Source organism: Phaenicophaeus curvirostris, chromosome 4 (genome assembly GCF_032191515.1).
Source record: "Phaenicophaeus curvirostris isolate KB17595 chromosome 4, BPBGC_Pcur_1.0, whole genome shotgun sequence".
Lineage (NCBI taxonomy): Eukaryota > Metazoa > Chordata > Aves > Cuculiformes > Cuculidae > Phaenicophaeus > Phaenicophaeus curvirostris.
This window is the reverse complement of record NC_091395.1, coordinates 44,564,469-44,578,233: the sequence shown is the minus strand read 5'-3', so window position 1 is coordinate 44,578,233 and position 13,765 is coordinate 44,564,469. Positions and strand designations below refer to the sequence as shown.

General features: G+C 39.8%; 1 protein-coding gene across 1 annotated transcript in view; it reads right to left on the bottom strand.

Moving 5' to 3' along the window:
- The window catches only part of SNX25 (sorting nexin 25), an 81,680-nt gene that overhangs the window by 42,580 nt on the left and 25,335 nt on the right, over positions 1-13,765 (bottom strand). Inside the window, exons 4-5 of the mRNA XM_069855889.1 lie at positions 6,983-7,155; positions 5,927-6,113 (exon numbers count right to left, since the gene is read on the bottom strand). Of these exons, the coding sequence (XP_069711990.1) occupies positions 5,927-6,113; positions 6,983-7,155 (360 nt within the window). The remainder of the gene's footprint in view (positions 1-5,926; positions 6,114-6,982; positions 7,156-13,765) is intronic.

The window sequence follows — 13,765 nt, the reverse complement described above, 5'->3', positions numbered from 1 at the left end:
TACAATCCCTTCTTCCACCAATATTCAATGAGCATACACTCACTTACAACACTTCCAGGGTTTATTCAATTTTTTTCTGCAGTAATCTTTATTCTACCCAACTACTTCAATTATCAAGTTGAAAGCCGAGAACCTCTTTGCATAGATCTAAATTTTCTAACCCTATTTCCTTTTGCCACTACTGCTGCAAGCCACCAAGATGCAATCACCACAGTTCATGCCCAGTCCTTCAGAGAAAGAACAGCCTCAATAATTCAGGGTCTTTACTTCGGCACACAGAAATCTTGTGGTTCATTACCTGCTCAGATACAGACTTCCCAAATTATTCTGGGCAGCTCACTTGGACTTTCAGTGCCTTGGTTGTCCTCTGTAAACACGTTAAACAATGCTCATTCACCACACTCAAGTGTTGTAAGGTAACTGTGAACATTGCAAATTTATCAAATAAAGTATGGAAAACCAAGTAACTACTGCACATGGAAGGTCATTCCTCCTTTTACTTCACAGCTTTTTCCTTCCAAATTTACCCCCATTTGTTCACACCCACGGTTTTACATGTTTTCACTATCAATACACCTTCAAACACGCTATTTAGTTTGTTCCTGCTAAGCACTGGGTTCTGACTTGCAACTCTTCAGAGTGCTATAACATCACCACACCGCAGAAACACACCACTCCGGCCACACTGCCAGACAATGACCCTTTCTCCCTCAAAGTAAGTTCCAAATATTCAAGCTGCTACATATTCTGTGCTGGCAGTGAGTGAATATCCAAGGAAATTTTAAATGTGATGTATTAATTTTATTTTCAAGAAGTGGACTATACTTACTCCCCACTCTTATCTCTTCTCTATTCTTTGTTACCCTCTCTCTCATGACACAGAGCCAGCAATGTATTTTCCTACCATGAATTGTGTAGTGACCTTTTGCTACGATACTAACAAATAACAGAATAAATACAACATTGATTTTGAAAGCAGAATGAAAACTATCCACCAGTTTATTTCTTCATCACTACTTTTTTAACTCATCACCTTTTATCTCTAGTCTTATTCTCACAGAGCAAGTAAATTTATTTCACATCTCATGTGGAAGAATAAATCTTTTCTTCCCTGCTTGTAGCAGTCTTCCAATTTATCCATGCTAACATACATATGAGGGGAAATGAAGGTGAAATTTCCCTGTATAACTTTTTCTTCTTGAAAGAAATAGACACTACACATTTTTGTGGAGATATAGTAAAACAGGAATAAAACTCTGCCTCCTTGCTTGATAAGCAACAAAGGTAAACATCTTAAAGGATGTTCATATATAACCATACACCAGCCTGTTCTCTGGAAGTTTTATTGATTTGGTTTTTTTCTCCTCCTCTGAAGAAATCCAAATTTTCAGAGAGCAAAGTTATGAAAGGGAAAAAGAAAAATTAAAAAAAAAATGGAGGAAAAAAGACAAAATAGCTCCTCAGAAATCAGCAAATTATTATTATGAAAACAAACATCAGCTCCTCAAGCGCCCCTCATAAAAATGAAAGGGATGTTTCCACAAAGCCACAGAGAGAAGTTCTTCTAAGAGAAAGTGAACAGATGTTAGAGATCCACTATAGATATTAATGAGCCGTGCACTCAAAAGTATCTCCAAAATTAATAAGAAGTTCCTACATCATTTAATCAAGTTCTAAATATAAAATCCGTAAAAGCAGTGCAGAAAATCAATATAATATTTCTTAATTAACACTTTTAAGCAAGGAGAGAAAAAATATTTAGAAAATCCTCCTACCATTACTAGCCTTTCACAGAGAGTTATTTGCAAGCCAGAGAGTGCGTATGCTTGCTTCCAAAGAGATCCCACTCTTTTCTGATTTCCTGGCCAACAACCAGACATCACCACTGATCCAGCAGGGGATTTTTGCTTCCTTACCTCATAACAAATACCTGCGTCTAATTCAAGAAAACCTAGCAAAACGCTGTTAATGAAATCAGCCTGAAAGGATGCTTTATGGGACTTCTCACCTGTAATGTCACATGCATACAGCAAGGAGCACCCAGGAGTCCAAACTTCCTTGTCTACAGTCAGCCAAGAGTCAGAGGAACTGTTTATCAGTGCCTCATAGCCTCTTTCATTGAGGAACATATTTATGTTGCTCTGGAATCTCCAGCATAAGAAGGATATGGAACTGTTGGAACGGGTCCAGAGGAGGTCACAAAGATGATCAGACAGCTGGAGCACCTTTGCTTTTAGGACAGGCTGAGAGAGTTGGGACTGTTCAGCCTGGAGAAGAGAAGACTCCATGGAGACCTTATAGCAGCCTTCCAGTGCATGAAGGGGCTGCAAGAAAGCAGGGGAGGGACTTCTTACAAGGGCATGGAGATATGAGGGGGAACGGTTTTAAGTTGGGAAACAGTAGGGTAGAATTAGACGAGATATTAAGAAGAAATCTTTTATTTTGAGGGTGGTGAGGCACTGGAATAGGATGCCCAGGGAAGTTGTGGATGCCCCCTCCCTGGAAGTGCTCAAGCCTAGGCTGGATGGGTGTTGAGCAGCATGGTCTGGTGGGAGGTGTCCCTGCCCATGTCAGAGGGTTGGAACTGGATGATAAGGTCCCTTCCAACACAAACCATTTTAAGATTCTATGATTCTGTGTTTTTTTAGTAAACAGATCGTAACTAATACGCAAAGATAAAGCATAACGGGGATGTTTAAAAAAAAATATATAGTTTCTCAGCAACTGCAGTGCCTTGGGATAAATCTCCCTCAAAGCTAAGCCTACACAGAAAATTGTTGCTACTTATATCTGTTCTTTACCAAGATATTACGTGGCAATTTGAGGAACAATATGAGGAGGCTTACAGTTCATGAACGCCACACACTGGCTTAGAACAGGCACAGAAAAATTATTTCCAAATAAACCAAGAAAAGGAATTTCTGATAAACAGAATATTATTATCAAGAATAGCATCTACATGGGAAACCTGTTTAAGTACAACATGCCAGTAATTTATTTGTTGTAGGAAGTGAATTGGAAACATTCTCCCTACTCCTGTCACTCTGTTTCTCTCAGTGATAACTGCACAACAGCTTATTTGTTTCTTCCTTGTTAATTCCTTCTTCAGATTTTTCCTGTGGTTCACTGTTGTGAACTACAACCTGAAATATCAATTAGTTGGTTCGTCTAGAATATCACCTTTTTTTTTTTTCATCCAGATAGGGACCACAGTTTGGTTTCCTTGACACAGACCAGTGAACTTTCAGTGGTCCACAACTCTGAGATGACTATAGGTTGGCCCATCTCTCTCTAGGTGCTTTCATGGTGCTGAGACAAAACAGAACAGGAATCTCTTTCTCCATAAAGGAACGCTCTTTAACCACCTTCCCAGAAACTGGCTCTGTACAAACAGAGGAAGGAAGACTGCTGTCTCCAAAATCAAACACTATTTCTCTGTGAAAAGAAGATACGATTTCTCGTACATTTTCCATTCAAATACTGATCAGCCCAGGTTGATCAACATTATGTAGGGTATAGAGGAACACATTTCAAGATGTTGATAGCTGGACTCCCCACAGGCTAGAAAGGGAAAATCAAAGTGCAGCCAAAAACACATTATTTCATAAAGTAGATTTGCTACCTGATATTAAAGAACACATTTTGAAGTGGCCTATCAGCTAAAAAGAGAGCACATTGAGCATTAATGTGTCTGAATAACAACAACAGAAGAGTTGGGTTTCTTTTGAAACAAGCAGATCCATTAGTGTGATTATGCTAATAAATATGATGTCAATTAGGTTTTAGAAAGAGTCTAATAGAGACTAATTTCTGCTCTCAGGAAAGGCACACAGGCCCAAAACAAAAAGCTAATTTTACAGCAGATGAACAATAAGTACCCAAGCAACAAAATCATTTCACCATCACCTAAATGCATTTTCTATCTCAGAAATGCAAGTGGTTTCAGAAACAAAAGGAAGAACAAGAAAAAGTATGAACTTATTTATGCAGCCCATCTTGGTAAACTATCACTTCACAGAATCACTAGGTTGGAAAAGAACCCCAGGATCACTGAGTCCAACCATTCCTATCAAACATTAAACCATATGCCCCTCAGCACCTTGTCCACCTGCCTTTTAAATATCTCCAGGGATAGCGACTCAACCATCTCCCTGGGCAGCCTGTTCCAGTGCCCAATGACCCTTTCTATGAAATATCTTTTTCTCATGTCCAGCCTAAACCTCCCCTGGCGGAGCTTGAGGCCATTGCCCCTTGTCCTGTTCCCCGTCACTTGGGAGAAGAGGCCAACACCCTCCTCTCCACAACCTCCTTTCAGGTAGTTATAGAGAGCAATGAGGTCTCCCCTCAGCCTCCTCTTCTCCAGGCTAAACAACCCCAGCTCTCTCAGCTGCTCCTCCTAAGACTTGTTCTCCAGTCCCTTCACCAGCTTCATCGCTCTCCTCTGGAAGCGCTCCAGAGCCTCAACATCCTTCTTGCGGTGAGGAGCCCAGAACTGAGCACAGTATTCAAGGTGCAATGACATGACCAAATGACTTGACCCGACCAAAAAAGGTCTGGGTCACAACACATGACTCTGAGTGCACCAGCTGGGATCGATGTGCTTGATCAATGGCTGCAGCCATTCAGGAAAAGAGAAAGCTGACCTGCAGCAGCAATTGAAGGGAGCCAGGGAAAATGCAAAAAATACCAGTTCTGGCTGGTAGTAAACAGATTAGGACAATCTCTCTGGAAATGGCTTCAACAGTCCTCCAAAGCTTTAGTGTGCTCAACAAAACCAACTCAAGGACATCTAGGGAGATCCTGTAACAGTACTCTGCTTCAGGATTCCCAGTCACTTGTTCCTTATCCCTTCTCTTATATCAGAAATCAGAGGAGAAACAGCTAAGGTATAAACTAAGGCAAACAAACATCTTGTACTTGGGGAAGCAGGCTTGAGATGCAACTGGTGATGAAAGATGTAAGGAAAAAGATGAGATTGGGGGGAGAATTAGAATGAAAGTGAGCAGGTGCTACTTGCAGTAGGAAAAAAAAAAGGAATGTCAAACAAATTCATGATACGCAGGAGCTCAGAGTCTCCTTTTGGTCTTTAAGGATCGTTGGCTTATTTAAGAAAGATGCAACTGAGAAACACCTCCCTACAACAGTCCAGGGAAACCTTTGATCCAGTGGTAAAATGTGCTATAACTCAAACTCCTCTTTCCATGTCACAGAATCACAGCAAGCTGCTCTGAACACTCATGAGCAGACCACCATGGTCTTCATAATGATAATGAAAACATAACTACATGTTAGTGGAAATCCAACATATTTCATAGAATCAGAGAACCGTTTAGGTTGGAAAAGACCTTTAAGATAATTGAGCCTAACCCTTAACCTAGCACTGCCAACTCCACCACTAAACAATGTCCCCAGGCACCACGTACACAGGGCTTTTAAATACCTCTAGCGACGGTGACTCCGTCATTTCCCTGGGTAGCGTGTTCCAATGCTTGACAACCCTTTTGGTAAAAAATTTTTTCCTAATAGCCAGTCTAAACTTCCCCTGGAACACCTTGAGGCAAATCATCTTATCCTATCACTTGCTACTTGGGAAAAGAAACCAACAGGCACCTCACTATAACCTCCTTTCAGGTAGTTGTAGAAGCAAGCTGTATAGAGAAGTCCAGAATGCATTTCAACAAAACAGTTAGCTCTAGTATATTACTAAGCATAATTTTTTCACATTTTCTGCCACTGAACTAAAACACTGACTATATCAAAGATTTAGCAAATGTTGTGGCTTATCATCCTTACTGTCTCTGCTTCACAAAAAAAACCCCTAAAATTGAATTTAAAAAGAAAAATCACAATTCATTCAAATCTCAGCAATGGGCTGGCAAAAGAAGCATGTTTAGTTTTGAGTGAGCTATAGTGAAACACTAAATACCTCAGCTGTTTCAGGAACTCAACATCGGAGCTGCTGTTAATGAGCTTGAAGAACTCCTCATAAGAAGGAGCATATGTGTAGTCTTTCTTCTGATGATCATTCATCTGTTCTCTATACTCCAGCTGGCTAAGTAGCATTCGGTTAATATAATCCGGATCACTCAGCAGCTCCACCACTGGTTTCAGTACTGGAAAAGAAAAATATTTTAAAACAAAATCCTTATGCTGACGAACAACTGCTGTCCTTCAAAAGAAAATTGCAGATAAAAGGCAAAAATAAGCAGGCAATTTGATAACAATCCAAAATGAATGTTCTGGACTATGTGGCACATTTTAGATTACATGTACCTTATTGATAGAACTGTGTTTATTGTATTACACAAATTGATGTACCTTAACAAAGCTGAACTCTATTTCAAATATTCCAAGTGTTTTTGTTGTTTCTTCTGCGTGCCTTGAAGGCTATGACATAACAACCACCATGAAAGAAAACTAAAAGTAAACTGAATCACAAGTATTCTTCACACTTCATCGTTTCTGAATTTGACTTCAGTGACATAAAAAATGACTAGTGTATTTATAATCAGATTTAAGTGAAGCTGATAAAACAAAAAGCAAAATAAAAAACCTCAGTTAAAAAACCACACTATCGAAGTCTAGAGAATTAACTAAATCTGGTATCCTGATTCAGTTAAGAACCACATCCTTAAATCTACAAAACTATGTAACTGAATGAAATATAAAAAGACAGACTTATCACTACAATCACGAAAAATGCTGCTATGGAAGACTGCAAAATGTTCCTCTATGAAAAAAATAGAAGAATGGAAATGAGCGAACTATGTTTTATCCTGAAAGGTGCTCAACAGCCTGACATCAAGTCAGGCTAGTCAAATAACTATATCGTCAAAGTCAAGCATATAAAGTGCCTTACTGGTTATTACAAAAATTAAGTTTCAGAATTTAAAAGTAGAGCATCAACACATATAAAATGAAGACTGTAATTACTAATATTGTACAGGTGCAAATGATTAATAATCTCTGATCTTTGATCTACCTTTTGTTGCAAGTATTTCTGCAAGGACTATGCGCAAGCTGACGGACTGGACATCCTTTGAGGGTAGGAGACAATACACCAAAATCTGAGAACATTTTTGCAGGAATCTTACTTCTTCATCAGAGCTCCTCAAGCATGGGTGCAGCAAAAAAGGTCTCGGTGGATCTTCTTGCCTAAGTTCGGGATAAAAAAGAAAAAAAAATAGAGATTTTACATACCACTTGTATCATGATTAGTTGCTAATTGATAAAATAACCAAAATCCACTGTCAGGTAAGCAACTTCAGTAAAAAAACACCTTAAACCATGTATATTTTTCAAATCCTGCTACTTTTTCTTAATGATGATAAGATACATTCCCAAATTCCTTTGTTCTGTCAATGCTTTCACCTGACAAAACAGAAATACAGTATTTTAAGAATGCATCAAGTAAAGAGAGCCCAGCAAGTAGGAAAGAGAAATTTTCTCTGAATAAGAAAAATACAGTTGTTCTATCATTGAACTTAGAGTGAAACCTTGTCCAGAGACAAACTCAAGAAGAAGCAAACACACTCTTGTATAGCAAACTAATTACAGACCTGAACCTTTAAGCAGGGTATTTGGGACTGTATCTGGTTTGAGAAATAGGTCTGCCTGTTAGATACTGAATTTGCCATCCTTCCTTTGTTACTAACAATGAAGCTTAGGGATATGATTTACTAGTGGACAAGTACTGTTGGGTTTGATGATCTCAAAGGTCTTTTCCACCCTTGTGATTCTATGATTCTATTAAATAAATCCCAGTAAATAACTTGTCTGTTTGAGCTAACTTTTCCTAGAACAGCTGTTTTCAACTTGCCACCTGCAGGCTACATCAAACTGGTCTGTGCAAGATACCTATACAGCAACAAGCTTAGCATTATCAGCCATCTACACTCTTAGTGGAAAACCCACTTAGAAAAATATTTTTTTTAAAAATTACCCACAGATTCAGAAAGCAGGTGGAATCGTGGTAGCAAACAAAGGTGAATTGACTCCCAAAGCACAAAGAAACTTGGCCAGACAAGTCTCCTCAGCAGCTCCGCAAGCAAGAACCAGCCACACTGCAACCAGTATCAGTGGGGTATATAAACTATGGAACTGTAAAGCATGAAAGTGTAGAAGGCTCAGCACCTCTGCAACCCCATCTTGGGGGCAATACCCTGCAGGCAGCATGCTCAGGAGTACTGCCCTGGACTTCAGGCTCTGCTCAGCATGATAGGTCTGAACCTGCATCTTTCCAACCCCCATCCAAGTCCCCTCTCAGCCAAATCACAGGTCTGAGTCACCTCTTTGCCCAATCAAGTAACAACACTTGCTTGGGTCTGAGCATCTCAGGCATGGAGAGATCACAGAGCCATTCAGAGAATAGACAAGAGAATTTGTCACAAGTGAGTCCTCTGATCAGCAGGACGAAGCTGGATTATACTCATGTTTTACACTAATAAATCACCACAGATAGAAAAACTAACAAGAGAAGAAAGTCATAGTTTTCCTCCATCATTCTAAATGCATCAGAATCCACCATGCCTGCCTTCCACGGAATTAGATCCTTGCCCTTTGGCTAACTCTGGCTCAGCTTCAAGAAGAAGCAGAATACTCCCAGCCAGAATTGTTGCCAGACTGCTAGGGAGGGCATTCACTACCATCCACTCACTAACTATAATTGCTATACGAGCTGGATAGTAAAAGATGAAGGATATTTCTTGCATAATTTCTTGAGAGGTTCACTTTGCAGTTGGTCAAAGAATTAGGCTCCCAACTCACAGAAAGTACACCAAGCCCAGAGTTAGCACAGGTATATTCACCGTAGTAATCTCCCAAGGCAGCCAGGACTGGTCTTCAGTACAAGGATCTAAAATGTTTCAAAGGCTCAGATCTGTCATGTCTCAAACCACTGCCTCCTCCCAACATCTGCAACGTCTGCTCCCTTCCCAGAGCCAGGGGCTGCTGTCCTGGTTAGTCAACTGTTACTCACAAAGCTGCTACAAGCCCATTGCCTCTGTATGTGAAAAAGTGACCAAGAACTGTATACTGTCAAAGCAACAGTTTTCATTTAGACATAGCCTGCCACCAGTGACAGGTAGAATTGTGTAACAACTCATTTTTGCTAGTCAGTTCAGGAGAGAGCAAACATGTCAGAATAGTAACAATTCTCTATTAATAGCTCTAATTCTGTTCTAATAAGACAAGTATTTTGTCTCGAGGTGACAAAAATCAGTTTTATTTTAATTTTCAGAACAACAGGAAATTCAAAATGGCATTTGGTTTTCATTTGACAGAAACCTCTTACCCATTTCAAATCAAATGTTTTGTTTCCAAATGTGGATCATGGAGGGGGTTTCAAATGTTACAACACATTTCAAAATGAGTCCCTTGGAGCAGCTTGGATGGAAATACCCTGTTCTTCTGAGGAACAGTGGTTTATGAAGATGATGTGTAGTCTTCATTATCAACCAGCACAGGTGGTGCAGCTGACTCAGCTCACAGTTGTTTACCTTGTTCTAGTAGGATCTTTTCTCTCTGGCAGCTGAATGCCAATCCATTTCTATTTCTCAGTGTATTGCTATACTTCTTGCGTACTCCAGACATACCCTACAGCCTCCTCTACACTGCATCAAACATTCCCCATCACATGTTCTCCCTAAAGGCATTCATTATTTATCCAAAACCAGACATGTCCCAGGCAGACTACTGGCAGACAGAAAGTCTGGGTCATTCATGTACAACCACCTCTCACTAGGGAAGTAAAGCCTTCCTCTTCTGGACAGGTTGTTCACCCAAAGTCAGACACTTAAAAACACAGCCAGAAGCATTCACAAGATGCTAGCAAACAGAATGACTTAACACTGAACATCAGTTGACTAACAGCAGACCAACCTCTCCTAATGACCAATTCCTATGTATTCACAACAATAGTTAGAATCATAGAATCACCAGGTTGGAAGAGACCCACCGGATCATCAAGTCCAACCATTCCCACCAATCTCTAAACCATGCCCCTCAGTACCTCATCCACCTGCACCTTAAACACCTCCAGGGAAGGCGAGTCAACCACCTCCCTGGGCAGACCGTTCCACTGCCTAATGACCCTTTCAGTGAAGAATTTTTTCCTTATGTCGAGCCTGAACCTCCCCTGGCGGAGCTTGAGGCCATTCGCTCTTGTCCTGTCCCCTGTCACTTGGGGGAAGAGGCCAGCTCCCTCCTCTCCACAACTTCCCTTCAGGTTGTTGCTTTTTAGACTATAAACACACAAACCCCATCCCCTTTTTGGACGCTCTCACCTTATTGCAGACAATTAGACAATTGCACAGCAATTAGACCAAGGTATACATTCATAATATGTGCAAAGCATGACATAGAGCCATAATGCACATAAAGTTTCACTAAACTGAGGTTGGTCTTCTTTGCCTTCAGTATCTCTAAGTCTCCCGAAGAATGCCAGTCTGTATGGGACTACAAACACCCTGAAGCATTGACTGCACCTATACTATCATTCATGCAATAGAAGTAATTTCTCATAATCTTCATGTCTCTACAGTACAAACTCATTCCCAGTTAACAGCCAATACCTGGCTGAACTGGATCTAAGCTAGCATTTTTCTAGTACACAGTCAACAGAAAATGGAATACAATAAGTAAGTAGAAATGCAAATATTTTATTCTTATCCTCCTATAATAAGTCTAATGTGTTCCTGCCTACAGGAATGCAAGGGCGGGGTGCAGTTGCATACTCTCTGGTTGACACTGCATTTAAGAAGAGTTTAATTTTTTTCTGGAGTTCTCACTGAGATGACATGGCTCTCTAGGCAAGAGGTTCTTTCAATTGTTTTCATAGCTCAACTGTACCTAAAAAGTGATGTTAAAAGCAAAAGGGAAGGCACAGAACGCCACCAGATTTGTATTAAAAGAGCAGAAAAACAAAGCCTTCTGGGGATTCACCTCTAAGCAAGCCGTGCCTATCAGTGCCAAACAGTTGTGTCAACAAATCATGCAGTTTTCATTGCTGTTTAAGCAACAGAAAAAGGGGAGACTGAAAGCAGGGGATGAAGCTTGGGGGAAGGCTTAACAACTACAAAACAAATGAATATGCCAGTCATAAAACTGACAAGAAGAAATCCAGGCTTATATCCTCCTTTGTACTACAGCAAGCATTACAATTCTATTTGCCTCAATATAACCATTGATTAGCTTACAGGGAAAATACAGTGTATGTCAATAAAAGGTCTGCCCAAAACAGCATCCCTTGTAACTCGGGCTTCCTCTTCAGTGATACCCATAAAAAAGGAGCAATGAGCCACCACAGACATGTCAGCACCACTGCTCAGCTACCAAACCATGTCTACTATCTTGGAGCAGGAGTGAGATAAGATGACCCCAATCAGGCATATTCCTCAGGCTTGGTATAAAACCTACATCTTGAACTCTGTGGGAATGTGATCAAGAGTAAAGAAAGGTACAGTTCATTTCACAGAAACCAACAGGAAAAGCAGAAACTTAACTACAATCCACATGCATTTACAGAAAACAGAAGGCATGCTGCTACATCTCTCTGGTGTCAATAAGACATTAATCAGTATTAAATAACTCAAATAGTAACATAGACATTGTTTCTCTCCCTATCCAATTTTGAACACCAGTTATTAGGACTGTGTGGTTGGATTTTCCAAACAAAAGGTCACTTAATAATCACAGAAAACTCCTAACTAAGTGTGTGCAGATATCTTTAGAGAAAGCTCTAAAAGTAAAGCCAATTATCCATAAGTTCTGAGCACAACTGCGTGCAGCGAACTAATAAATGTGGCACTCTAGCAAACAGTTCCAAAACAGGCATGACACAAGCTTTGTGAAGCAGGCTCATTTAACCTGCTTTAGGCAATAAAAAAAAAAATGGCAAGTGGTAACTTAATTCATTTGTTTCTTCCTGAACAATCAAGACATAAGTAACAATGACATATATTGGTCTATCAAGATGCAGGCGACTTCAGTGATTTAAAACAGCAGACAAAAGCTCATGCTTCACACAGCATGCATACAGGCCATTATCCCTCCTCATTCTTTTGAGAGCTACAAAGCCAGCCTTAACTCCTCTGTAAGTTTCTTTTCTGTAATCTTCATTTTATGAAATCTTTAAGCCTGCTCTGAATTTTTAACACTATCCAATGCTATTTCATAGTGTCAGAAAGCAAAGGGGTTTCCTTCAGCTGCCCCCAAATCAGTGGAAGATCAGGCAGCAGTCTGTGACTATAGATCCATAGGTAGGGTCTGCCAAAGCAAATTCCTTTATACCAGATCGGTTCCAAAGAGTACTTTACTTTGGGACCAAACTAACACCTACTGTAACTACCCCCTGCTCTGCGATTCCTTTGTACAATGACTGAACGTGCATCCCACTGAATGTCACCAGTACTAAGACTTCACTCCTTACCGCTGCAAACCCGCAAGTTCATCCAGCACTTTATAAGGGGAAGCAGAACAATAGATTTGTTTTGATATTCTTGAAAACAAGTTGTTAAAACATTACCAACATTACAGAAATATCATTTCCTTCTCATGCTGTAACTAAGCAACTCTAAGCCAACATCAATACCCCTTTAACAAGAACATTCCTCAAATCTTCAGAATGCAGGACCACTGTTCTCTATACTGGACCGGGCCTCCCATGTTTCCCAACACAGAGACCTCACAGAAATATCTCTTATTTAGAATCTACTCTAGATACTCACAGTTTTAATCAGGACCATCAGGTAACTCCCTACATTGAAAAGGCTCATTACAGTCAGGAGTATTAAAAGACTGGGTATTTGTCATTGGGTATATGCTCCTGACACAAAACATTGTCTTTATTTTGATATAGTCTCTATCCTCATGACAGCATGGAAGAGCTTAAAGTTGAATTCTACCTAAAAGGCATGTAAACAAAAAAAAGCCAACCCTAAAGTTATTGTATACAATGCCCAAGCAACTTGGGACTTTGCAAGTTTGGGGCTGGCAGTACCACTGGCTCAAGAGCAAGAAACCCCCAAATATGTACAGTGATTAGGAGACATGCATGACCAGGAATTTAATGATGACAAACAAGATAAATCAGTCTGTTTTGAGAATAGGAAGCAAGCAAATAAATGAGTGATATCTGAAATAAAACAAAACCCCGAAGTGTCTGTAAAAACTAACAACTCTACAGGAAATTACGTTAGAGTCCTTTCTCTTTGAACAAATAAATTACAAAATGTTCCCTCAGCCTTGCTATTTCTTTAATTGGTCTTTTAAGATAAAAAAAAACTTGCAGAGTTACATTTAAGTCTCAATCACTGCAATTGTGAGCTGAAGTGCACACTCAACTCACTCTAAATGACTTTCATTGTGCATTCAACACTCGCCACTCGCTTTCATTAAACTGATTCTGAGAACTACCAGAACCACACACAGCCTGTATCTCTTCACCTGTATTGCCCTCAGACCTCTAAGCTTCTTGAAAGTGCAGCAGAATGAAAACTCCTTGAACTTTCTAACAAATGAAAGAAATAAGTTTAGACCTTTATACCAGCATCGCAAGTACACCCGAAAGTTGTAGCTACTAAAAAACCCCAAGCCTCTGAAAATAAATTACATCAAACTCAGAAAGCACAAGAAAATAGTAAGGACAAAGCCAACATCAAAATTTATACAGCTGCCATTTTTAATCAAGATACATCAGCAAGTTTTATAATTCATTTTACCTAGCATTTAGTATGAGGATAACCATATTATTTATACAGGTTACAGT